Below are 27858 nucleotides of genomic sequence, written 5' to 3'. Positions count from 1 at the left end.
GTAGGTTTAAAGGCAGTGAAGCTGTCAATAGAGAAACCAAGCAGCAGATGTTATGAAAGGAGAAACTTTATTGTTTTCAACAAAGCACCAAACCAACAATTGGAAATTGGTTTTCTACATATTTTCTTCAGCATAAAAACATCTCGCAAGATACAGCGGAAATCTCCAAAATGAGCGTTCCCATTCCACTAACGTAGCGAAACAAAAGTAGAAAAGAAGAGCAAAACAAACCACAACAAACCATAAATTACATTCTCCGATTTCATCTCGCGATTTGACGTTTATGTGCTGCGACGGTATAAATAAAGGATTTAAATTAAACAGCCTGCTGAGGAGCCAACATGACTGAAAGTGAAAGAGAAAAAAAAAAAGGAAATACAGTGCATCGAATCGATCCGTCTGACGGAAGCGGCGCCGACGCCGCTTAAACCGACAAGCTGTAAACAAAACTTTGACTTTCCCTTGGGATGATGACTTGAGGGGGGGAAAAAAAAGTCTCTGGGGGGGAGCAACTGAAAACGCAGGCAAAAAACAAACAAAAACCGTTGGTATTTTATGTGCCACGGGACGTCCGCGCGGAGGCCGGGCCTCCCTCCCGGCGTTCAGGGGTTCTTGTGGGTCTCCACGCAGAGGAGCACGTATTGGCGGGAGCAGCTGCGCGTCTGCTGGCCCAGGAGCAGGCCCGAGCTCAGGGAGGACGACGTGGCCGCCAGGGACACGTGCGAGGCCCGCCACGACTCGCACTGCCGGTCGGCCGCCCGGAGGCCCCGCGGGGTGGACCCGTGCCACGCGCTCTTCTCGGGCCTGGCCGGGAAGACGGGCGGGACAAACGGACCCTTCCTTTTATTCTTCACGGGTCGGGAAGTTCAACAACATAATATCTAACTTTTTTTTTTCTTGCAAAAATCTGTTTTTCCTTATGAATGGCATAATGTTTTTATTTTTTTTACATTTTTTTAAATTATTTGAAATATTTTTTGAATTTTACTGGTATACTTTTCATAGGAAAACATGACAGATTTCCTTGCAAAAAATGTGAATTTTATTATCAGAGAACCATTAGTTATATTAAAATATTTAGATATTTTTTTTATTTATTTTTATCAAGAGAAACTTGAAAACGGGATTTCATTTTAAATAATGCACATCTACAGACTTTTTAAAACAAAAATGCAACTTTTCTAGAAAAAATAAACATGTTTTTTTGGAGAAAAAAATTTATTGTTGCTTTAAAAACAATTTTTTTGCTCTTTCTTTAAAAAAAGACGTGCATTCAGGGATTGTTTGTCTTGCTCTTGCAAGAAAAAAAAAAAACTGTCACTCAAATGTATTTCCATTTCCTGCATATTTCCTGCATATTTCCTTGATCTGGAAGAGCTACGTCTTTTGGAATATTTCCGTCTTTTTTCCAAACGACTTATCGTTCAAAGAAACGAGCGCACTCACCAGAAAGGATCGGCTAAAACGTCGCGTCCGTCAAAGGAGTAAATGGGGATCCTGGTGTCGAAGGCTCCTCCTTCCCCGTGGAAGATGGACCTCCAGTTCCTGAAGAGCACGTCCCCCTGCCGGGAGGCACGGGCGTTGGGACGCGTCTTTTTTCCCCCGTTTTGCGTCGGGCCTCACCCTGAGGTTGGTGACGGGCAGGGAGTCCCTGAAGCCGGGGTAGACCACGTGGACCAGGTCCTGCTTGTCGGTGGAGACGAAGGCGCGGTAGTTGGGGGGCAGGCCCATGGCCTTGGCCTGCTCGTAGCACAGCCGGTCGGCCGCGTCCAGGCCCGCCATGTCGCCCGTGTGCGGCTGGTTCAGGGCCACCAGGTTCAACTGACCGAGCAAACAATCAATACTGATGTCTATGTACAGTATGTGTATATATATATATATTAGGGGTGCCGCTCACCCTGTCGTTGACAGAGCGCACTCGCTCGATGGTCCCGCCTGATATTTGCTGGGCGCTTTGAGGCTGAACGGACGGCGAACACGCGTTAGCGCTCGGTAATCCGAAAGGGGGAAAAAGTCATGAAATCATGGCGAAAAATTGCACCTGGTCCTGCGGCAGGATGTTACTGGAAAGTTGGAGCAGACTGCCGAGCTGAAAGAAAGAAACAAAGATTTGAAAGATGATAGACGTTATAGATTTATATAATTGAGGTCCTTTTGAGATTCAGCATTTTCGGACAGTGCCAGGGGCGGAGCTACAGTATAACCCTAACCCTACTAACCTTACACACAAGAGAAAATTTGGGGTAATTTTTACTGTGTTTTGACAAGTATGAAGTATTTTTACAACCTTGCCTGGCCGGCCACCCTAAAAATGAATGAACATTTTGAGTGAATAACTATTTTTAACCTTAAATGTCAATTCTTAACTCAATTTTACGGAAAGAGCACTTTAAAAACAACATGGCTCCATCCAAAATGGAGTAACATACAAAAACAAGGACATAAAAAAGTTATGAGGCATATTTTAAAAATAGACAGCCGGAAAACCACGGTGGCCCTAAAATTGAACCTTGTGGAACACCATATCCTCAAAATTAATATTGGTATCAGTACTTAGTATCAATGATTATGCAAGATATTGGTATCAAAGCCCTAGTTTTCTAACCATTTCCAATGGGAATAATGAATATTTTCTGGAGGAAAATATAACCTGTGAGGGATTTTCACATCGTATGCCAGCGGTGTCCAATCTATGGCCCGCAACATCTACCTTTTATGTGGCAATGAACGCTCATTGGAAAAGGTTTAGACAGGCCAATTTCATAAACGGGCCCACCTGTATCTCCTTCCAGCCCTCGGGCACCTTGAGGTAGAGACTTCCCTTGGACAGAACGTAGGCCAGCATGCCCTCGGCCTCCCTGGCCGTCTTCTGCATCATGGACTCCAGCGTGGAAAAGGTGCTCACCTGCAAACACACATTAGAAACTCAGAAACGTTTTCCCAAAAACCCCATTAGGGAGGATCTGTGCGAGTCCAACGCACGGCGGCGGAGCCCCCGAAGGGTCCGCGCGGGCCAGGCGATCCGGGCTGTCCGGGGGGTCCGGGCGGTCCCGGCGGTCCGGGGATTCGCACATCTGAGCGAGGGCACAAAATAAGATTTGCAGATGAAAAACGCAAAGGGGAAAAACCCGCTCACCTTTTTTCCCGAAGCCTAAGGACCAGCTTCCGGTCTGCCCCGGTGGTCCGGGGGGCCCCGGCGGACCGGGTCTGCCAAGGCCGGGGGAGCCCGGGGTTCCGGGTTCTCCTCGGGGGCCTTGCGGTCCGAGCACGGACTCGCCTTTGGGTCCCTAGAGGATCGGCGAAAAGCCGTTAGAGCCCGGCCGGGCGGTCTCGTTTGACGCGGTTGCGTCGCCGTGGCGACGGCTCTCACCACCGGTCCTTGTTTCCCAGGAGCGCCGGGTTGCCCGGGCGACCCCGATTCGCCCTTTTCTCCTCTTTCTCCGTCCAGGCCCGGCTCGCCCTTCACTCCCTGGCGGACACACCGGCACGCTTGGGTTCTTCTTGTCTTTTGCCGTTGATAAAACGCATCGTTAGGAGTTCGGAACTTACCAAGCGTCCTTTGAACGTGTCTGAAAAACAAATTGTTCGAAATAGTAAATGGGTGTGTTAAAAACTTTTTTCTCATGATTTGAGCCCCGCGCTTTATAGTCCACTGCGGCTTCATTAGGTGTATTTTTACCGCGCAAGAGATTGTTAAAGGTTGTAACAATTATTGTTCTGCAGAAAAATGGTAAAATAATAATAGAGTACAATAGCAACACAACAGTAATAAGGCTGATTGCATTTACTAGTGGGGAGTGCCCTCTGCTGGCGAGTACAATAGCAGCTGAAACTAGAGATCAATACTTCGCTCACGTCTTCTTCTGTCTACATTTGTTTACAGGGAGATTGCCCCCTGGTGGCTAGTAAAAAAGAAAACACACAGATAGGCCTTCAGGGGCTCAAAGCATGATGGAAAAATGTGGCTTATCATCTGAAATTTATGATGATGTTTTTTTTTTTTAATGCAAATGAACAACAACTTTGGAGCTTTTGACTCACTAGGTGGCGCCGGAATGCCAGGGACGCCTCGTTCTCCCTTTTGTCCTTTCGTTCCGTCACCTTAGTAACGTAAACAAGACTTGTTTTGAAAAGCAATCCCAGTTTGACACGTCAGCAATTTGGGGAAACAATTACCGATGGCGGCGCTTCCGTTGAGATCCAGCTGTCAGCGATCGATTCATAACCGGAAATAAAGAAGTGTCGAAGATTAAATGTGAGCGAGGGAAAAATGTGCTGACCGCGAGTGAAAATGTGGCTTACCGGCATTTTGCAGAAAGGTCTGGCAGGAATGGGGTACACGGTCTGGAATGGCAGTAGAAAATGACCTACTTTGGTGGAGTACCACATTTTGCCACAATTTTCCTTGGCAGCACTGAGCCCAAATGAAACTTAATTAACTCATTAAAATGCATTTTTAGACGATGGATGCTTGAATTTAGACCAAAAATGGAAAAAATATTCATCAATTTTGTACCGGAGATTGAATGTTGGGACTCTTTGGAAAAAAAAAAATGTGTCTTTGGGATTGAATGAGTTAAAACGAAGAAGCTGAGAGGATTCGTGGGTGTGTTATGCTCATTTCTGTTAGCCTCTTTAAGGCGTTTTGCATTATATGTTAGCATTAAGCTAATCACTCTGCTAAATGAAATACATTCTTTGAATACGCATTGAGAACGTCGCGACTGTTCGGCGTTGCTTTCTTACTCCGTTGGGGCACCGGAAGATTCCGGGGCGGCCCGGTCGTCCGGGGAGGCCGGGGAGTCCCTGTCAAAGGGTTCAATAACAATATGAATATCAATAAAATTCAAATCTCTTTTTTTTTTTTTTTCGTGTGGTGACTCACGGGTCGGCCGACAGATTCGCCTTTCTCTCCTTTGGGTCCCGTCAAACCAATACGCCCCTTCAAATATGCAATCAGGGAAAAAAAAGTGAGTTATCAAGAAATGACGAAAATAAAACATTAACGTCTATAGTCGTCAACGGCAGCCAACGAGTTCAAAATGCGACTGGGAAAAAAAGTCTGCTTACGGGTCTTCCGGGGAATCCGATGTCACCTTTTGCTCCCGGCATTCCTATGGGCCCCTGTTGGGAAAAAATGCCGTCAAATCCCGCAGTCCTCGAAGGCATCGTCATTTATGGTTATTTTGGATTCCAGGACTCACGATGGGTCCGGGAGGTCCGCTTGCGCCGATGTCGCCCTGCGGACAATTTTGGAGAATGAACAAAGATTATTCTTCACAATGTCTCCTAAAATGTCCAAGAAATGTCTTAACCTTGTATCCTTTTTCTCCCTTGAGTGCAGAAAGGTCATAGGAGGATCCGTTCTCGGAGATGATCATGGCCGGCTCGCCTTTTTCCCCCTGGGCAAACGTAAACGCTGAGAAAATTCATCTGCGTTTCGTGTGCAGAAAGTGCAAAAAAAAAAAAAATCTGAAGCTATTTTCATATTCAATCATATTCTCCTCTGCATAATTCAAATCACTAAACAAAAAAAGAACAGGCAAGTTTTTAAGCTCTGCCGCCATCGTGTGGACGTTGAATGAATTGCATCAAAAAATCCTCTGAAAATAACAGATTACAGAAAATATTAAATGAAAACACAATCAAGTATTCGAGTAAAAAATTAGAGTATATTATGCATAAAGTCAAAAAAGGAACAGACAAGTGGCTGTATAAGCTTTGGCGCCACCGTGTGGACGCGGATTGCACGAAAAGTTCCTCTGAAAATATCAAATTACCAGTCAAAGTGATGTTTATTCAACAATATCTCATTAGAAACTTAGTATAAAGACCAAAAAAATAAAAGACTTAGATAATATTCATTTTAAACAAATTAACTTAAAAATTTCAAAATAAAAAGGCTGAATTTGATAAAAATGTGGATAATATTCATTTAAAAATGAATTCAATTTATTACACATTCAGAATTTCAGAATAGAAAAAAGTCACAGTTTTATGAAAATAGTCGAGGATTATTATTTTTTTTTTTTTTTAATAAACTAGCATTTATTTTTGGAAAAAAAGTCATGTCCTTGAGGGAGAAATCCTACACTCACTACTCAAATATTAAGATCTTCTATGATACTTGACTACTGTTATTTATTATTATATATGACATATACATTGAAATATTTTGCCAATCACGACAATGGCCATAAACATTGTTACCTTGAGTCCTGGGGGTCCATCAACACCCGGCACTCCGGCGTCTCCCTTGGGGCCTTGTTGTCCCTGAGAATAATGAGGACACGTGGATGGACAATATCCATATTTTTATCTTATATTTTTATGACGCTCACAGTCAATCCATGAGCCTCCAAAATCCCCGAGAGGTTGAAGGCGAAGTCGGTGTCGTTGAGCAGGAGCTGAGGAAGAGGAGGCGCCAAGATCAGACCAAAGGTTTTGGACTCAAGGAGCCTGGCTTGGGTCGGACTTACGTCACCGAGGCCGACGACGGGTCCGGGAGGTCCGGGGGGTCCCGGAGGACCGGCTCGGGTGAGCCCGTCGCGTCCTGGCTCGCCCTGAAAAGCGACTTGCTCAATTTGACATCACAATGGCCAAATATGCTCTTTTTGGTTGTATTTTTCTCACCTTTTGTCCAAGGGCGCCGGCGTCTCCTTTTGGACCCTGAATGCAACACGAGCTCGATTAACACCCGCAAAATTCCTTTTGTTGTCATCCGCAGGTTAAAAAGCGAACTTAGTTACTTGATGACTTTTACTTGCAGTGCATAACTGAATATCTGCCATTTTGCAGGAGGACATTTAACTCATTCGCTGCCATTGATGGCTATAGACGTCAAAGATGCATTTTTAATAGTGGCAGTAAAGAACAAAGTTTGTTTTATAAGAAAACATATTAAAAATTGAAGACAGCATCCTATTTTTTATATTTTTATGATCCATTATCTATTTTTTCTTCAATCATACATCTTATTTTTTTAATTTAAGTGACTAGTTTTAAATCGCACCGTGAGAAGTGAATACAGTCAATTCTTTCTCTTCAACGCCCTCTGCCGGCGATTAGTTGCTACTACAAGAAGTCCAAATCTGCTTTTTCCAGTCTTGTCGTTTTGAAGCTCATACATGCACAAAGGTAGCTCATGGCGAAAAAAGTCACCGGTTACATTGTCGAGGTATGGCGTTTGACTGACCTCAGAACCTTTGCTTCCCATCGGACCAGCCAAGCCCGGTGGACCGGCGGCGCCGGGTTCGCCCTGCACGCGCCGAGAGCACAGCGACGGCTCAGAACACGTTTCTCAGATTTCACAGCTATGAGCGCAAAGGTATGAGTCGCACCTTAAGACCGGGCTCTCCAGCAGGACCTTGCGGGCCTTGTTCACCCTTTGAGGCAAAAAAAAAGACTTTGACTCCCAGTTTGGGAATCGGTATTAAAAACTAAAGGGAGCGCTTCTTACCTTTGGTCCTCGAAGACCAGGAACTCCTGGAAGACCCTATTGAAGACAGAAAGTAAAATCATGAACACCCATTTCTGGTTCTAGTGGCAGAACCTAAAACGGGAGTCGTACCCGCAACAGTTCTGCTGCAGGACCACTGAGCAACCCGGAACCTTCCATGTCCTGAAAATAGGAAAAAATAAGTGCTCAGTACAAAAGGACAAAAGTCGAAGGATTTTATCCGATGTACCTCAAAACCGAACGGGAAGCCTTTGCCTGCGGGGCCGGGCGGTCCGGGAGGGCCCGCTGGACCCTGGGGCCCGACCCTACCCTCTGGACCCTCGGGGCCGGGAAGTCCTGGGATTCCCTGCGGGCCCTGATCTCCCTGGAATATGACAAAATAGAGTCAGCCCCAATTTAAACCGCAACGCGAGTCCACCGTTGTGTTCATTTTGTCTCAGCAGGACAGCGTGCAATACAAATATCATTGGAAAGGCCCGGGTGTCTTCCACCGGGGACACCAGGACTTAGTTGGGTAGCTCCAAAAGATATCAAAAGGTATAGCTCAAAAACTGTCCACCTTAGTGGACACAAATGAAGGAAATGTCTCAATGGTACCTTTGGTCCTGGCACGCCATCCACTCCGGGTTCTCCCTGTTGAATTTCATTAGGGGATTTTGAGTCCAATGGTCAGAATTTGAGGGACAAAAAAAAAAAAAAAATCAATAGAATCAAATTTTCACCGTATCTCCCTTTTCTCCAGCGGGTCCTCGGTCTCCTTTCTGTCCATCAATTCCCTGAAAGAGAGAGAAGACATTTTATTTTAAAGTACAAAATTTTGGACGATGTAAAACCATTATAATTACAATTTTTGAGATGCATTTTCACAGAATTTATGACATTTATAAATTCTTTGTTGACTTGTGTTTCACCTCAAGACAGTAGGTGGCAGTAGAGACCAGTTACAGTGAAGACTTACAGGGAGTCCATCTTGTCCACTTTGTCCGTCTTTCCCAGGGAGCCCGGGTGGCCCGGGAAAGATGTCCTGAGAAGGGGGCCCGGGAAGGCCGCGGGGTCCCGGAGCGCCGGGTTCTCCCTGTCCGAAGAAACAGTTATAACCTCCCCGTCATCAACGTAGCGGCGATGTCATCGTTCTGTCTCTCTCACTCGAATGATCTCCATGTCTTCGTCAAATTCGTCGAAGGCCAAAGACGAGCCCGATCCCTCCTGGCAAGTACAAATTTCCATTGAAAATGATATCTCCCGACTGTACGTCAGGATGAGGAAAAGAGCGAGGTAATTACCAGGTACTTGGTGAAGAAGCGCCCCGGGGGTCCGGGAGGTCCCGGAAGGCCCGGTTGTCCCACACCGGGGTCACCCTGAAGACCAAAACAACTTTTAATTTGCTCGACTTTGCACTTAATGGGATTTCTCCTCAATGTACCTTTTCTCCTTTGAGGCCGGGCTCTCCAGGGATGCCTGGGAATCCTGGAAGGCCGTTGGCTCCCTGAGCAAAAAAATAAAACATCATGATACGGGCTTGTTAGCAACACCTGGTGGGCGTTAGTGGTAGCACGCACTGTCGGTTTAGATTTGATTCGGTTGACAGAAATTTTTGTCTGAGCCCTGTGTTCATTTGTGTCCGCTATTTTGTCAGTAATCGCACCCCTTCCAAATACATGGAGAGGCCAGGATGTCCTCGACTGAGGACAGTTGGACTTAGTTGTATAGCTCCAATAGGTCAAAGGATAGAGACGAAAAACACATTTCCACTCCAGTGGACACAGCTGGGTCTCAGGAGGATGTGGCGTTCCTCAGGGTTCAATTTTGGAGCCCTTGCTGTTTTCTGGCTACAATTTGCTACGACTGAAAATGGCTAAAAAGGTAGACTACCTCTTTAACAAATGACTTACCGGAGAACCATTTTCTCCTTTAGGACCCTATGACACACAAAAAAAAAGGGGGATTTCATTCCATCATTTTGGTCCACCATTTATGTGAGAATTATCACGAGGGAAACCATACATGCGCTCCGTCTTTCCCTGCGGCTCCAGGGGGGCCCTGAGGTCCCGGCGGCCCGCGGGGTCCGGGCTCACCCGCCAATTCCGAGTCCTGTCCGGGTGGGCCGGCGGGCCCGGGGGGGCCCTGGGTGCCCGCTTCCCCTCTTTCACCTTTCTGACCACTTGCAACCTGGGCGGACAATTATTGGATGGTCATCGTCCATATTTCTGTGACCTCAAATTATTATGATAGACTTGCCGAGCTGGACTGGAGGGCAGCAGTTTCTGAAAGGGCCGCTCGCACTGGAAATATCAAATATATCATTCATATAAAAATACTGTCCACCTCGTGGAAATATGAAGAATAATTATCTTTCTTTTTTTAACCTGGGTCTGCGGTATGAATATCCTGCCCGGAAGCTTCTTCCATGTCATCTCCGGTTTCGTCATCGTCGTCGTTGGCGGTCGTCCTCTCGGTGGGCGGGGCTTGGACCGGGGTGCTGTATGTGGGGTGGACCAGTTCCTGATAAAAATGGCACAACATAAAGAATTAAACAAAAAACAAATTCACAAAGGCCATTCAATAAGTTCAATTTATTTTGCTTCCTTTGTTGCCGTGGCAACAGCAATTGCACTCATTGCATCCACCTTTTCGTACTCTCGTTCTTCCACAACTTTCTTGACTTCATTTCTTTCCATGTCCCCGTAAGTGTCATCGCCGCTTCCGGATGCCTGAAGAGTAAAAAGGAAGTCAAAAACATTCTATCACTTTTCGTAATGAATTTTCCTTATTTTTAAATACACTTTAAAAAGTCAACCAAACACAAGCGCTTTGTTGGCCAAATTGATGGTCATGCAATTCACATATTAGCCAGCAGAGGGAGGCCACGCGCCTGCTCCCACACGGGGGTTTGTAATTGTGTGTGTGTGTGTGTGTGTGTGTGTGTGTGTGTGCGCGCTCTTACGTCAGGGTCGTCTTCCTCGCAATGGTCTTCACGGGCTGTGAGATCGGACTTGAGCACCAGCTGCTGAATGGAACCCTGGTACCCCAAAAAACAAAAAAACTTAAGTTATGACATGTTGCGGACGGCACTATTTCCGAGCGTTCGTTCGCATTTTGTTTACTTTTGCGTTTGTGGATCAAAAAGGTCCGCTGGGAGCAGCAAAATTCCGTATTCGAGCTACCGATCAGAATCATCACATCTCCCACAACGCTCCGAGTCCACGAACTCACCACAAAGCGGTGCAAGCCCGCGGCCCCCGCGCTGCCCACGAAAATCCCGGAGTTGGCCTGGAAGGTGAGAGGCCGGGGGCTCCTGATGAACGCCACGCGATGGTACTCCTCGCAGTTCATGTCCAGGCGCACCTGAAGCAGCCAAGATGATGTTTCGTCAACTCATTCGCTGCCAATGACGAATGTTTTAGAACACCCCAATGTTTTTGTATTTTACCACGGAATAAAACCATAGGAAAATAAATGGACTTACAGATAAACAAAAGAGCATTTTGAACTTTTAGGAATGATCTCATTTGGGGAAAAAAAAGGCTCTCAGTAACAACCCAGGCTAAACTTGTTTTCTCTTTAGCTCTCTGTCAAGATTTTCCATGACAGGGATTACCGCTCCTAAGAGCCAGAGCTTTGGCGCTATCTTGTGGCAACTATTGGCATTACAGAGCTCAAGTGTTAGTTTAGGTTTCAGAGGTCAAAATTTTTAGGACACCCTAATTTACTTGTTACTAATAAAATTAATGGTATTGATTCGTTTTACCCTATAAAACCATAAAAAGATGGACTCAATTTAAAAACTATGCATTTGAAATCGCCACCTGTGCAGATATTAGCTTTAGCTTATCTTAGCCTCTACGATAAGTTAAAGCTAAGATCTTTGCTACGACTCGGCACAAGCTTTTTACTGAAGTGTTCTCAATAGGTTGTGACAAACACGGCGGCCATTTTGTAAGGCGCGAGCAGACCAACCTCGGCCCCCTCAACCGTCAAGGTGAACCTGGCCCAGGTCTCCGTCAGGTCGTTCATTTTGAAGGAAGCCGCCTCCTGGGTCCTGCCTCCGCTGCTGGGGTCAGAGTAGTAGAAGAGAACCCTCTGGGAACCGTCCTCCACCTCGGACAAGGCCACGCCCAACTGGACCACCTGGGAGGCGGGAAACGGGGCAGAGGGTCAAGCGACGGAGGCCGGCGCGGGGCTGAGGAGCGCTTACTTTCTGGTAGGCGTCGGTGATGGCGAACAGGACGCCGCCCCGCCGCGTGGCGGGCTTGGCCGTGACGGTGATGGCGAAGTTGTAGTAGAAAGGGTCCGGCATGACGGACTTGGTGACGCGGGCCACGTTGGCGTCGGCTCCGAAGCTGTAGGCCGGGTACCCCTGGAAGCCCGTCACGAAAGAGACCGACTCCGGGAGGGGGAAACCGATCAACTCCGTCAGCTCCAGATCGCCCCGAGGACCGCGACCTGGGGACAAGGCCGAAGAACCCTTTGACAAAGGCCGGCGCTCGGATTTGATGAAACAAAGCTGTTTTCAGTTCTGATGGATTTTGGTCTCAGCGTGGACAGCCGGTCCACTTTTGTCCTATAGATGTCAGTAGTGCACTTGTTGATGCGCTAAATGATGCTAAAATGACCTCAACTAAGCTAGGCTAACTATTACTAATGGGATTTGGAAATGAATTCAATTGTTTTTCAGTTTTGATAGATTTTGCTCTATAAATGGACATATATATGTATATTTCAAAGACAGCTTGTCCATTAAAGTCTTGTCAATGTCAGCTGTACACATATTGACACTCTAACAAAATAAACTAAGCGAAGCTAACTTTTCCAAAGACTAGTGTTGAGATGTGAAAATAAATGAAGCATTTTTCAGCTCTAATAGATTTTGGTCTCAAAATTTGAGCGAATTTTAATCATGCAAAGTCCACTAAAGTCCACTAGGTGACACTCTAAGCTAAGCTAAACTAAGCTAAGCCATAATTTCCAGTTCTAAAAGATCAACAAATGCACAAATTCAAGTGACAGCGGGGCAAAATGTTGTCAGAGTAAATCAGGAATGCTAATGCTAACAACAAAGCATGCTAGTATGAGCTATGTTGGAAATTCGCTATACACGATGTGCATCTAATAAAACATCCATGGAAAACTGAGACCTGACACGACTTGTCTTTTCCATGTAGCATTTTGCGCTAATATGGATTTGTAGCATATTTTTCCACAGTGATTTCGGCTTCGCTCGCTGGAAAGCCACAGTCGGTCTTTTGTACGACTCCCTGGAGTCTGACAACACGTCGAATAAATAACACGCATCAATCCGCGTGGAAAACGCGCCGCCTCCTGCGCTCTTTTCCTAGTACAATAAACAAAAAGTGTGACAGGGCAGAATGGTGCACACACACATCTGCTAACACCTGGTTTTCCTTAGCGGGCCAATATGGCGCCCCCCAGTGGCGGCTTGTCCGCGCACATCTGGAAGGCGTTAAGGCCGCGTTAATAGAGTCGCGGGGCACAAAGGCAGCTCCTGTAAATTGGACTCACCGCACGGTAAGGCAGCTCCTGTAAATTGGACTCACCGCACGGTGAGAGCCCCCGCGGGGCGCTAACAGGAAGTCAGGCGCACTTCTGACACATGTCCTAATTGGACCGCAAACCCCCACGTCACCAAAAGGCGCCACTTTTTTTTATTTTTATGTGACTGGTTTTTTATTCAAGCGTAAGAGTTTTTTTCTTGCCTGGTTGGAGGGCGGGATCTAATATTTGTCAACCCTTTGACACAGCTGTGACGAAAAGCAAGAAAATTGATTGTTAGATTATGTGTGTCAAAATTTTCAACACGGTACTCCAAACCGATGCAAAGAAGTTTTGGATGGTTTAAAAAAAAAAAGAAAAAAAAGAGTGCAGTGCCATCTGTGTCCAATTTACTACATTTTGGAACTTCATCCGCCATGGTTTCGCTAGATGAATCTTATTCAGCAACCCCGGAAGATAGCTCCTGAAACATCATTTGTTTGATCTCTGGTTTTTCTCACTGCAAACGGTGTCACATGACAACAAGCATTTGCGTAAAACGGAACAAAATAAAGACAAACACCATTTTACAAAGGAATCGCAATAATGCAATTTAGGCCAAACTTCGATTCGTGTTCTAATTAATTTGCTTTTAATTTGAAAAGGGGTAGAGGTGCCACCATTTAAAACCACTATAGCATAGTATAGGACAGTAGGACTATAGTATGGTATGGTATAGTATAGTATAGTATAGTATAGTATAGTATAGTATAGTATAGTATAGTATAGCAAAGCCTAGTAAAGAATAGCATAGCATAGTGTAGCATAACATAGCATAGTATAGAATGGAATAAAGTGCATTATACTGTATCATAACAGTATATATAGTATAGTATAGTATAGTATAGTATAGTATAGTATAGTATAGTATAGTATAGCAAAGCCTCGTAAAGAATAGCATAGCATAGTATAGCATAACATAGCATAGTATAGAATGGAATAAAGTACATTATAGTGTATCATAACAATATATGCAGAATAATGTAGTATGGTATGGTATAGCATAGCAAAGCCTGGTATAGTACAGTATAGAGTAGCATAACATAGCATAGTAAAAAATAATATACAGTACAGTGTAGTGTAGCATCACATAGTATAGTATTGTGTCTATTGGTGTTGGCAGAATGAAGTGGAGCCGGATTTGAAAGCAAAGAAGGTGAGGAGGCATTTTGAAGTTATGCTGCAGGAAAGTAGAATAAACTAGCAACAGAAATGAAGTCAGCCCGAAGTGTAAACGCTGTTAAATGCAGATTAAAAACTGTTGTGACACCAGTTCAGTTGCAACTTTTTTTTTTCTTTAGTAATGGTGTTGCTTGCAGGCCGTTTTTTTTCTAGCGCTATTACATGGGAATTTCCCCACCGGTGGACTAATTAAGGCTTATTCCACAAGCCCGGATGATGAGCGAGGAAACGCAGCCGCTTCCTGGCGCGCTTCTCGGGACGACGTTCCCACAGCTTGGCCCGTGACATCACTCCATGTTCTGACTCAAACAGCTGGACGCGCGCACACAAAGGCGCCGAGCGCGTTCCCGGTCTAGTGCGATCGAAAAGATCACCGTCACTTTTTTCAGCGCCGACAGTTATTCCGCTTCGGATCTTCCGGCTTGCACCCGAGCAAAAGTGGGCCATGTGTAATCAATCCATTGAGAAACGGGTGGGAAGGGGGCCAGATGAACGCCCTGGTTCCCGGTACGACGGCGTTATAACAAATACGACACACCCATCACGCGATGTGGATAGCAACCCGTGTTTACGCGCTTGGTCTCCGTCCCGTTGAAAAAAATCCAAATGCTCCACAGAGGGGGGGGGGGGGGGGGGGGGGGGGGGGGGGTTATTTGGTTCAGGAGAATCCGTCCATTTGGGTCAAAGGAGGCTCTCAAGGACTAATATTTTCATTCAAGCCGCAGTGATTCATCAACAAGTACTCGATTACCAAGTCAATCAGGGATTCATTTTTTTGAGACCCGGTCCAAATCCTATCAATTTAGTTCTTTTGACAATCGTATCATCACTGGATTTTGTTGAATCGGGTTAACTCTTATTAACTCTGGAGAGTTCGCGTCAAATTCGTTTTTTTTTGAAAAGGTAGCTGACACCCTTGACGAGTGCTTATTTTAACCCTTGTGGTATTATGTTCCAAATTATGGAAATTCTTTGATTTTTTTTTTTAAGCATAACAGAATCAATGGGGGAAAAAAACAATAGGGAGCTGAAATTTCCATCAGATGATTAAAAGATGTCAAATTTCAAAATGCGATGATTCCGACACTTCTATGTGATTGCAGCTGGACGTGTGATATTTTGTGTACAAAAATAATCACTGTCCAAATTTTGGACCATATAAAACCATTATAATTACAATTTTTGAGCTGCAACATAATAGGATGTATTACATTGATTTTCCTGCGATTTTTGCCACATTTCGTTGAACGGCGGTCAAACTATGATGTCAGTAAACAGAAAGTTCTTTGTTGACTTGTGTTTCATCTCAAGACAGTAGGTGGCGGTAGAGACCAGTTAAAGTGGCACCATCACTTCACAGGCTACAAAGAGAGAACATACCATTAAAAAAAAAAAAATGGGCGATAATAAATCTAACCTACATACGTACGGATAGAACTGATGCCACTGAACAAATTAGCGAGCTCAGTGACGAGAAGCAGGCGATGAAGATACGAACACTTGTCATGCAGACCGATGCTCGACGGCGCCCGCATGCTGTGACGTCACTTCAACATTTGCTTGCGATTAGCAAGACAAATTCAAGCATATTCATTAGAGGCCAGCAGGTCACACACACACACACAGTGTGACAATCACACACACACACACTTGGCCGGCACACAATGTGCACAACAAAGCGTGGCTGCCAACTGTGACGTGTCCTTCATGATTTGAGTAAACGGAGCCCAGCTGAAGGCTGACTTCATTCGGCATTGGGAACTAATAACGAGACCCCCCCCTCCCTAAAAAAACAAAAGAGTCCAATGACCCTGTTGGATCCGGAGGAAATTAATCTTCAACGCCGATTGTTTGGAGGGAAATTCCATGGCGGGCCATTGCCGGATCTGCAAACCGGCAAATTTTCATCAAATATTAAGTTTTCCAGTCAAATATTTTTGCTTTAGCTTTGTTTTTGCCCAGTGAAGTGAAATTGCAATAAAATATGGGTTGGCCTCAGTTTTTTTCAGTTTGAGACTAAGATATAAACGGTGAAAAAAAAAGGGGTGGTAGTTGGTAGTTTCATGCTTCTGTTAAGTACAAGAAGCGACTAAAATCAACTTGATAAAACCAAGACAGGAGAATGAATGTCCCCATCCCAAAGGAGATAAAGAAATTCAGCTGAAAACCAAGATAAAGAAGTCAATTAATTCTATAAAAAAAAGTGAAGCCCCAGGACCATTGTTAAGCCATAAATGTGTCACCATATGGCACCAAGAACAAAACATCTGACTCAGGGGAACGAGGATTAGGGGTCCCTTTCATATAAATACTTGTCTTAAGGGCCAAAGACGACTTGGATCAAGTTGTCTTGACTAATTACGGCTTGAACTCCCGACTGCCAACCCGTAAGTCTTTTGCCGTGGGATCTTACATATTCCTGCAAGTAAATGGCCGACATGCCCCCGAGGGATTACAAAGTCAACATTATTAGCTCAAAAGAAGGGGGGGGGGGGGGGCTGACTTAGCTAACCACTCAACCTGTTTCCTGTGCTGACTAAAGGTGCAAAAATGTGACGGAGCAAAAACAGAGTTGGTAGGTTCATATAAGGAAAGTTTAAAAAGTAGGAGCGCTGAAATTGAAAGTAAGGTGCCCAACTGGCCGAGTGCATGGAGGACACTTGAACTTGGCTGGGTTCTAGGGACAACATTCCCACAGCAAACATACAAAGACGTGCACTGTACTCTTAAGAAATTTAGGTCAAAAACTCGACACGCTTTCGGATTCTGCTCCGTCTACTGCTGTATGAAATATTAGAAACATGGATGGATGGATGGATGGATGGATGGATAGATAGATAGATAGATAGATAGATAGATAGATAGATAGATAGATAGATAGATAGATAGATAGATAGATAGATAGATAGATAGATAGATAGATAGATAGATAGATAGATAGATAGATAGATAGATAGATAGATAGATCTAACAGCCTGTTAATGCTCGATCTTGATAGATAGATAGATAGATAGATAGATAGATAGATAGATAGATAGATAGATAGATAGATAGATAGATAGATAGATAGATAGACAGACAGACAGACAGACAGACAGACAGAGAGACAGACAAATATGTAGCTAGCTAGCTACAGACGTATAGATACTATAAGGCACAAATTGTAGAATTTGGGATGCATTGGAGAGTCTGCAGAACGATGTTTGACCCAGAATGATTATTCTTCCTGATCAAACCGGATTCCACGAAAGGGCAGTTCAGTTGAAGTCGAACAGTCGCGCCGAGAATCCATCGTGTGTTTTGAGTGGAGACTCTCAGGGCATTCAAGTGTTTCTTGATGTCAAAAGTGGGATAATCCAGACTTGGGAGCAGTGCATTTTGGGACACAATGAGGGCCTTCTTTGGGACAGGTAAAGAAGTGAGAGGGGGGGGGGGGGGTGCAGAGCGAGCAGCACATTTTTGCTCCTGATCCAAAATGCCTTTTAAGCGGGATCAGGATTTGGCTTTTCTTGCCGACTCGTTCCCTGGCTGCTATGTCTAATTGGATGCATTTTAATGTATACGTTGGACAGATTGGAGGAACCTGAGCTGTGAGTCGTGACCGAAAAGACAAGAACCCGGATACTAGCAGCAGAAATGAGTTCACTCCGCAGGGTGTCCAGGCATATATAAGGTGAGAATCGTGGCGAAGTGGCTCGGGCATCTGATAAAAATGCCTTCTGGATGCCATGAGGTATTTTGGGCTTGTGACACTGAGAAGACACTGGAGAGACTTTGTCTTGGGATGCCTCCAAAGGAGCTGGGCGAAGTGGCTGGGGAGAAGGACATGTTGGAGAGACTATGTCGTCTCCTGGCCGGCCTGGGAATGCCATCAAAGGAGCTGGACGAAGTGACTGGGGAGCGGGAGGTCTGGGCTACCCTGCTGAAGCTCGTGACCCCGTGACCCCAGATAAGAGGTGGGTAATGTATGGAAACCTAAAGAGATAGTGGTCCCACTGAATCCAAATATTCTAAAACACTAGAATCGGTTCTCAGTTGATCCAAAAGTGTAAAACCGGGTCAACATTATCCGACTTCTGACTCCCCGACATGCTCGCGCGAGCCGGCGTCTTCAGTGACGCCCAATGGCCAAATAGTTTAGTCTTCCCGAGCATATCCGATTGAGAGTTTGAGCACCCCAAATTTTTTTTAACTCCTTGCAAACGTGCCGAGGTGCGACCCAACCGTCAACATCTGCAGTTTAACGGCAAGCTTTCATCCTAGTCAGCACCGAGCCATAAAATAGCCCCCGAAGACAACGCCCCCCCCCTCCGACCCGCTCGGCGACGGACGCCAAAGCTTTGGAGTCGGCTGAAGGTCCGCCATGTTTGTGTTCATCACTTTCATACTTGTGTAACTTATCCAAAGTGTTCCAACGGGGGCGAGATGGAAAGGGAGAAGAGGGGAGCGCGGGGGGCGCTACTGAGTGATACCATCTGCGCTGGCTCCGCTCGACATTCGCTCGAGTCGACGGAGACTCCAACGCGGACGCTTCCAGAGGGTCCCGATCAGCCCCAAAGCCTTGGAAAACATTCTGACAGGGGCTGACACTCACTAGAACCTTCCCCGCTGCTTTCGCAGCACTTACGGGAAGCGGAATAAAACGCAGAAACGCCAAGAGCCAAAGTGCAATGCGGTAACGCGTGGAATTCTAATGTTCTGACATCACAAATTGGGTCCAGATATAAACACAAACACCCAGCAAGCGGGATTGGACAGCTGTCCGTTTACAGTAGCTTCCACCGGAATCAATCCATCCATCTGAACTTTGTGATACATTCATTTTCGCCATTTCTTTTATGGATGTTTAATTCGCATAATTAGCAGTGGAACTTGATATCGGGACAACATTGTGTTTGAGGTTACACTGTGACCCTTTCAAAATAAAATTACTGTAGCTACCAAGACGTTGATATCCATATATTATTTTGGAAGGTTCAATTTATTTTGAAAATAACGGCCGCTGGGATAGGTTTTAAGTGGAAGGACAATCCAAAAATAGAGACCAAGCAACCTCACGTGGTCCAGGAACTTGAAGAAACTTCACAAGTTGAAGACTTGGTTCAGGTGCCTGTGTGTGTGTGTTTACTCAGGCTGGAAAAGCTCTCCAGATTTGGAAGCGACAATCTCTCTCCTTCCAAAAACAGAGCAGGTCACACGTGCCTGCGAGAAGCCCCCAAAAAATCCACCAACAAGTATCTGCTGGCCGCCCGTCAGTTTCTCCGCCACTTTTTTGGAGCATTTTGGGTCACTTCCTGCTCCAGCGGACCAACTGACAGCCACTCTGCAGGGTCCTTATGTACTTTCAACTTTAATTTGGTGCGTTGCTAAACAGTGAGCCGACGCCATGGAAACCAGAACCTGACGATTTTCCCCTCGGGTCTTGTTCGATTTTACTAGCGATTTCAGCGTGTCCATTTCTGGCCGAGAATAGACAGTGAATACGATTTAAGATGTTTGATGCTTTATTGCGTCTTGAACTTCATCGAGGTTTTAACTCGGGCCTTTTTTTTATTATTAGTATAAATCATCTATGCTTGCTTACTGGCGGCCATGACGGACATCTTTGGCGTTTCCTCAGGTAATCCGGTGAGGGGAGGGTATTGGAAAAATATAATGAGAAGGTTTTTTTTTGCATTGTTAGCATGGCTTACTGGGGCTGGTGGGTGGGAGGGGAGTTGACCACGTCGGGTAAGTCCCCTTTAAATGTTCAAATGATAGTGTTTGTTGACCTTAAATGGTAATTGCTAGCGCGCTAATTCTAACCGTGATTGCTAACAGGTTAGCATGGGCACATTTTGCTGCTATTCTAAAAATTAGAACGTAAAAAATAAGTAGTTCCCACACACTCAACCTGACATCCCTAATCGTTATCATTGCTTGATTTCAAAAGGAAATGCTAGCGAAAAATACTGCAAGACTGCTGAATCATCTTTTTGACTACATTGGGTAGCTCGCGCCAAGCCAACACAGTAAAACCACTTTTTCACATCAGACAGATGCAGCAATGACACAGTCGCTCGCTCGTTTGCCAGACAAAACCTCATCTAACTTCTCCGCCTCAGTCCCGCTAACCGCCGTGATGACATTCCGTTCAAACAGCGCGCCGTCCAGCTCTCCATTACAAGGCCACCGCAAAACCAGAAGGAAGCCTCCGCGGCCTTGTTCAAGCTCACATGTTCAGCGGAGGCTTTCGCAACGGACATTTAACTCATTGGCTGCCGGCACAGCTAAAATTGAACTTTGACGTCAAAAGACGTCAACGGCGGTGAACGGGTGAGAAGGTTCAACGTGAAACGGATTTGATTGGCGGTTGAATGTGCAGTACTAAAAAAACTAAAAAAACAAAGGACATGAAATCTGAAAACGGAATGATTTGAATCAGTTGGGAAAGACGTGGCTAGTAGCTAGCTAAACACAGTTAAATCTTAAAAGACAAAATGCATCGTTTTGTTGAAATCAACTCTGCGACGTTTTGCGACTTTCCCAGTAGAAATATTTAGAAATAAAAGAGCTCTTATCGACTCAGGCCGGCCGAGTGTAAACCTTTGCTAATTTAAACAACCTCGTAAGACGGGAACCCAATTGTTCGCGTTTACCAGCCAAGCGTGGGCGCAAACCTTCTTTTTCAAATGCTGATGGGCTGCTCCTCGCAGTGTAGTGAGAGAAAAAAAAAACAGCTGCAGCTCAGCTGAGTAAACAAAACAACACAACAAAGTAACAACTGCTAATAACTTTGTGAATTTTCCTAAAAGACATTCGATCATCTGCTAAGTTTGTTTATACCGTCAAATTTAGTGGTTGCTAGGGGTAAAATTTGTAATCATTACAACAGTATTACTATTATTAAGAGACAATAATGTACTATAAAGTGTTTGTGTGTGTGTGTGTGTGTGTGTGTGTGAGAGAGACCATCTGGTATGACTACCTGCTTGTTTTGAGCTTCATCTTTCTATTCCGCTCTGAGCAGGTTTTTCCATGCGAGCTAGCTCCCAGGCGCTCCAGACACCAGGATGCCAGGCGCTCCCAGATCAACAAAGACTTTTTTGACACTTTGCGTCGTTTTGGCATGTTCCACTGAATGCTAACATGCTAAAGGCTAACAGCGTCAGAGAGAAAAGTCAGGATAGTTCCCCAAACTTTGGAAATAGCTCGTCATTGAACTGGTTTTTCCCACGCGTCGGCTAGCATGCTGTAAGCTAGCAACGCCACAGACAAGCCAGAAGGTTTGCGCAACTTTGTACTGTTAAGCTAGCTAAAACTCAACCCAACCAAAACAAAGTTGCTAGGATACCACAGAGAAGCTTTTACCGCACTCTAAGCTAGCATACTTGGAAAAATGTCCAAGTGAAGTATCATAAAGAAGCCATGATGCCTTTCCAACTTTGAACAGCGCAGCGTCTTAAAATACCCCAACTACTTCAAATTTTAACCCATTCAATACCAAAGACGTATTTTTACCTTTTATAAGTCAAAACTATAGATCCTCGCTACTTTTCAAGTGTTTGGCTAAATAAGGGTCAAAAAAGGCTAGTACTAAATGAATCAAGGACCACTTTAGCAACCTAAAGTAATTGATTACTTAGTGACCTGAAGTAATTCCTTTTGTACTATAGTACCTAAAGTAATTGAGTATTTTAGGACCTATTGTAATGGATTGCTTTAGAACTTCATTCTTGCGCCAGGTTTTTTTAGGACTTCATTTCGGCAAACATTAAAAACAATTAAAGAATGTCTGAGTTCATAAAAAAAAAAAAAAAGACGAAAAAATGCGTCTTTGGGATTGAATGAGTTAAAACAGCTTTCGACACAACTTGGAAATGTCGGCGCTAACATGTTTAAAGCTAATGCTACAGAGAAGATATGATGTTGAATAAATTAGACCAGTGGTGTCCAAACTATGGCCCGGGGGCCATTTGTGGCCCACAGTATACGTTCAAGCGGCCCGCGGCATAAGGCGAAAATGTCTTTTTGAGTCTTGCAATAATTAATATAATAATGGCCCTCTGGGGAAAAAACTTTAGACTTGGACCGAATTGTGTGTTGTTGTTTTTTTTTTAGATTAAACTTTTACTTCCTGTTTTGTCCTCACATTTTCTGTTGTTATTTTAAAAACATCCCCAACCCAAATTTGACCCATGTTTGGTCGCGAGTAAATTTAGCCATTCCTGTTTCCCCCCCTTGTGTTTTGATTGGTGGCCTCCCATTGAGATAGCCACGCCACGCCACTCCGCCGTCACTTCCTGCGTGGGGGTTTTTAAACGTTTCCTTTTCAAAACACGCTCTGAAGTTCACTTTGAATGAGCAAAAAAGGGGAAAAAAAAAACATAAATAAACCCATAACAAGGTAGCAAGTGGCATGTGACGGATGTGTTAGCGTAAATCCTTCCTTCTTTATTTACCGTTCTTTACTTAGCCATTGAAGAGCCCCCCTCCGTTAAAATACGGCTTATCTTTTTTACACGTTGCTTTTCAGCCGATTGCGATGTGGCGCTCGGCCGCTGAGGTCATTCTTGGATGCGGCGCAAGTGCGGAGAAGATGATGAGCCAAATCAAAGCGCGGCAAAAAGCGAGCCGGTGTTTAGACAAGATCCTGACAGGACGCAGCTTTTGGAAAAGATTACTACTACGGGTGAGAAGCTCCCCCGTTGGAACGTTCGCCCCGAAGTTTACATTTTTTGATTGCGAGACGACTTGAAAAGACACTGGAACAACAGTAGCCGAGCGGCAATTACGTGCGCTGATTTGTTTGGAAAGACTCAAAATAATGTATGTGCCGCTAATAGCTTCCAGATACACAAAATCCTTCTGAAATTGACTTTTTTAATGATTTATTTTCACTTCAGTCAAACAAAAAATTAGGTGCTTTGTCAGCTGAAACGTTCTTGAAATAAATGAGCAAACACATTCTAGCTTTAGCTGGTTTTTCCGAATTACCGCGGAGGTTTTAGCTACAGAACCTTTGAGGATTAAAAAAAAAACAAGCTAGCAAACTAGCTTTGAAAATTAACAGAAAAGCTAGCAAACAATTCTTGTCGACATTTTAGCTAAAAATGTATGTGGCTTGAAAACCTTCGAGAATGATCATATAAGCTAGCAAACTAATGCAGTCAAAACTTTAGCATACAATCTATGTAGCTTGAAATTTTTTGAGGATGAGCCACAAAACTTTTGTGGCTTGAAAACGTCTGAGAAATATTAAACAAGCTAGCAAACTAGTGTTGTCCAAATTTTAGCTGCAAAAGCTATGATGCTAAAAAACGTTGAGTTAAAAAAAACAAGCGAGCAAACTGGTGTTGTCGACATTTTAGCTACACAAGCAAGTGGCTTGAAAACCTTTGAGAATTAACAGACAAGCTAGCAATTTAATGTTGTCAAAATGTTAGCATAAAAGCAACGTAGCTTGAAACCTTTTGAGGATTGGCCATATAAAACATATATAAAATGATATCAAAGTCTTTTTAAAGACTAGTTTGCCACTGTATGCAAATGCTAAGCGCTAAAGAGGCTAGGCTAATCACTAATTAGCTTTTGATGCTATAAATACAAATAAAGTGTCGCAAAAGGAACGGAACGATGGATAAGGACAAAATATAAAATCTCCAGCCCTTCCCCATCTTACGACGTCGTTTCTCTCCAAATGAGTTTTATAGCGGCGTCATTTTCCCGGGCCAGGTTCTTTTTCATTCTACTTTCACGGCAAACAATCCGCCTGTGTCACGAAAGGGGGGTTGGTCTCCTCGTTAAAGAAGGTCCCCAATTATCGCAACAGAGGTAACCAACAATGCTGCTTTTGTCGATGGAGGCTCCGGATAAGCGCGCGACCGGCACCGTCCCGGAGTCCAATTTATTAGGAACACCTGCGAAACCCAAACTCTTCGGCCTCGAAATATGAGCAACAAAGGTTCAAAAGGTTCACAATCACCCACAGATGTTTGTCGCGGTAGATCGCAAAGGATCACGCAGGTGTACCTAATCAAGTGTCCAAGCGGTGGCGTAACCATGGAAACAAAAGATGACGGACACGTCATCGGCACAAACTCCCCAAAAAGGAATTTAGGGGACTTCCAGCTCCCTACCAAATAATCACAGCGTCTGCTTCAAAACAGATCTTATCAAACACAGCGCTAACATACAGTACGCTTGGACTTTTAAAAAACAAAAAAAAATTAGCCATAATCTTAAATCTTTCAATCCCAAAGATAGATTTTTCTCTTTTTAAGTCCATACCTTTGAATAATAAAGTATTTCATAATTCAGAAATGAAGTACAAGGAAGAAATGACTTAAGTACTAAAATGATAAATGATTTTAGGTACTAAAAGTACTGAAGTGATTATTTAAAATACTAATCAATTACAGTTATGTACTAGCGTAATCCATGAATGTATGTCCAAAAAAATCAGTTACATTATTAATCTTTAAAAAAAAAAACAAGACACTGTAAAACGCGTGTCCCCACAAAGTCATTAAAAAGAGTGCACAAACAGGACCACCCACAGATCACACATGGACTTCTTCGACGCTATTACTTGGAATAATCAATAATCAATAACAAGCAAAAGCACCGATATGTCAAGAATAAATGTATACAAATTGATAAAAGCTGGATATTTGTTCCACACTGGGAGGTCCATTCGGGAAAACGGCTGACTCCAAAAACTGGAGCAGATGGGGGAATGTGTTTCAATGCGGCGAAAAGAACACTATGTTTTGCTTTTCAAATCAAGAGCAAATTAACTGGAACATGAAACGAGCTATTGCCAAATGTATGACAGTGAATATTATTGTCCGTCTATATGTGTTGCGACACTGTTTCTGTTCAGATATAACGGGCAATGACGCTAGGCGTTAGCCTGTCTATGGTGTTTTGCATCGTGCGTGAGGATTTTGCTGCCGTTCTCAAGTTGGAGGTGGGGGAGAAGAGAAATTTGACTTCACCTTTGTGCACACACTTTGCAAACTATACACATGCTTTCATCATCTGCTGGAAATTTCAGCTGCCCGGGGTGTTTTTTCCCATTGCTTTTTTTATGACACACAAAAAAACATCACAAAAAAGAAAAAAACCCAAAGGAATTTCCATGATTTGTAACATAATGCCACCAGGACTAAGCAAAGACAACAGTGCATTTTGCTTTTCAAATTAAGAGCAAATTAATTGGAAGACAAACACCTGATTGCTTCATTTCCGCGACTCCTTTGCAAAACATCTATGCCTTTATTTTTTTTAAGCGTTAAGCGGGTTGTCATTAGCGACACGATTTTCCAACGGATGAGCCAGAACTAAAACAGATGATATGAAACGACCTCAATTCTGGGCCGGTCGAACAAATGTAATTTTGAAGTTGAATAAATCAGACACGGGTGGTACAACACAGTTCTTTGATTCAATTGCAGCCGGGTGAAAACAAATATTTGACGTCTATAGCCGTCAACGGCGGTCAATGAGTTATTTTTGGATACATGCCATACCTGCGCTGAAATTTGCACATCCGCCGTCAGCCCACTAAAAACGAATCTCTGACGTCTTTATCCGTCAATGGCAGCGAACGGCTTCCAATGCCCAAACGTCAACTTTTACCCAATTTCCTCCCTTCCAACTGCAAGGCGCCGGTCAGATCTCCGACGCGTGAATTACTCCGATATTTTGGCATCCCCGCATGAATCAGAACCCGTCCAAAAAGGAAGCGAGCATCATCAGAACCCGAGCGAAAGGAAACTCACCATCCAGCTGGTAACCCGCCGTGGAACTCAGGAGAAGAAAAAATCCGACGCACCGAGGAAGTATCCTGCAAAAAAAAAAAAAAAAAAAAACATATCAAAATGAACGCGCAGAATGAAATCGATTGAAAATGTAGTGGACCGGTTGTGATGGGCTACCGTAAATTCATCTTGGAGCTTTTGAGAGATGAAGTCCACTCTGAGCGGCGCGGGTGGGCCCCGGCCTTAAAAAGCCGGCGTCTCCTGCCCCCCCCCCCCCCCGCTCCTCCTCCTCCTGCTCCCAACAAAGCCGCTTCAGTGCACCGGCTCCTGAAAAAATGGGCGGGAAGAGGGGAGTTGGAAAGGCGACTCCTGCCCCCCCCCTCCAAAAAAAAAAAAAAAAGTCCTCCTCACTCTCACTTTGATGTAAAGTCTCTCCCCGTGTGGCCTTGACCTCAAGACGTCCTCCCGGACATCCATTTCTCTTTAATTATGCCTTCAAAAGAAAGGAAAAAAAATATATATGTATGTATGTATGTATGACTTCAAGACTTGTTCCATGTCATTCTACTTTTTATTGTAAAAAAACCTTATTGTTTGTTTGCTTTTTCTTTGACATAGCATTGAAATGTAAAAAAAAATGTATTTTCAGGAACTGGTACTTTGGAAACCTCTGCTGTGATGGCACTTTTGGGGGGGTGTGACATTTTGACGGAATAAGCCAATCTGGTTTAACGCAGTGAGCGGAAAAGGTCAGCTCTCTTTTCAAAATAAGAGCAAATGAATTGGAAGAGGAAGCAACTTTTGCTCAAAAGCCTTTTCCTACGGACGCCCAGCGTCATCATCAATTAGCTTTCCAGCAGACAAGCAGGAAATAAAACGGATGATTTATTAACGATCCAGCTTCTGGAATAAGATATTCAATCATATTTTGAACCCCGAATTTTTAGACTGATTTCTACAAGCGAGAACATGGCGCTTCCCCTTGGGGGCTCCCCGAAACATTCCTGGCGGGATTGGAAATGCTCTCCTCTCGTGTTGACATGTGCAGAAGACTTCAGCTCAGTAAAGGGCTAAAGCACTTGAGCCCCCCCCCCCCCCCCCCCCCCCCCCCTCAAAAGGGGGGAATCCTTCACACGTCCGAGCTCGTCTCCCCGTAATGCGGCGGGCCACCATGAAGTTGCTCCCTTGTTTTTTTTCCCGATGTTATGACCACTCACACACATTAAAGCCCAACTGTTTACATGCACATATGCATATATTGTATTAAATTAGAATAATGCTAATCTAAAATACAAAAGGCAACATTTGCAGGATATGTAAGGGGATTATTATTCCATGGGAAGAAACTGATGCCTGATGTCAGCGTCCTTACGTCTGCCACCTTGTCTGGCCCCCAGATTTTTTCGGGGGTGGTGGGGGGGCACCTAAAAATTCCTTGAACAAACACTGTGGCACACCATGGAGATAAAGACGCATTCGTACGGCGTTCCTGACAGCGTGGGACTGATAGGCGTCATGCCGGAATGCGAGGGACGGCGCGAGAAAGGCCGCCGCGCCGATAAGACGCTCACACCTCGCGCGGCGCGGCGCACCGCACCCCGACGTGCTGACTGGCTTCACAACTTATAGTATTTTTGACACATTATTTTGACGCATTTCTTCCGATTAAGGGTCTCAGACGTACAAATATGCTTAAATGTACTTGTCGGATAAAAGTTAAAGAGATCACATTTTTTCCCAGAATGCAACTGGATTTTGACTAGCATATGTACAAGTCAAAAAAGGCTGCTTTTTCAGCATTTTTTTAAAAAAATTATTATGTAGTTCAAGTAAGATTAAAAAAAAGAAACAAAGAAACCGCAAATGAGTCTTAGAGTTTTATAAGTGTACTCTGCATTTTTTCCCATCATGCCACTGGGTTTT

General features: G+C 44.3%; 1 protein-coding gene across 1 annotated transcript; it reads right to left on the bottom strand.

Moving 5' to 3' along the window:
* Window positions 1-48: 48 nt before the first annotated feature.
* LOC148408050 (uncharacterized) lies at window positions 49-26130 on the bottom strand. The gene is made up of 44 exons (XM_088402439.1): window positions 26113-26130; window positions 25957-26021; window positions 11655-11902; window positions 11417-11587; window positions 10673-10804; window positions 10404-10478; window positions 10087-10170; window positions 9826-9961; window positions 9698-9741; window positions 9464-9628; window positions 9352-9378; window positions 8883-8945; window positions 8743-8817; window positions 8606-8665; window positions 8418-8534; window positions 8182-8235; window positions 8057-8092; window positions 7689-7823; window positions 7571-7621; window positions 7460-7495; window positions 7341-7385; window positions 7196-7258; window positions 6634-6669; window positions 6480-6563; window positions 6342-6407; window positions 6211-6273; window positions 5316-5402; window positions 5205-5240; window positions 5071-5124; window positions 4886-4942; window positions 4747-4806; window positions 4303-4344; window positions 4177-4204; window positions 4042-4101; window positions 3550-3569; window positions 3371-3469; window positions 3137-3287; window positions 2983-3074; window positions 2777-2905; window positions 2042-2089; window positions 1898-1960; window positions 1624-1821; window positions 1447-1562; window positions 49-804 (listed from the first exon to the last, which is right to left on the bottom strand). Exons 1-44 carry the CDS (start codon window positions 26121-26123, stop codon window positions 603-605), a joined length of 3684 nt encoding a protein of 1227 aa, XP_088258565.1. The 5' UTR covers window positions 26124-26130; the 3' UTR covers window positions 49-602.
* Between the last annotated feature and the right edge of the window lie 1728 nt (window positions 26131-27858).

The sequence above is a fragment of the Hippichthys cyanospilos genome, chromosome 19, assembly GCF_059441005.1.
Source record: "Hippichthys cyanospilos isolate Australia breed blue-spotted pipefish chromosome 19, RoL_Hcya_1.0, whole genome shotgun sequence".
Lineage (NCBI taxonomy): Eukaryota > Metazoa > Chordata > Actinopteri > Syngnathiformes > Syngnathidae > Hippichthys > Hippichthys cyanospilos.
The sequence above is the reverse complement of the archived record's forward strand: the minus strand, read 5'-3'. Positions and strand labels throughout refer to the sequence as shown.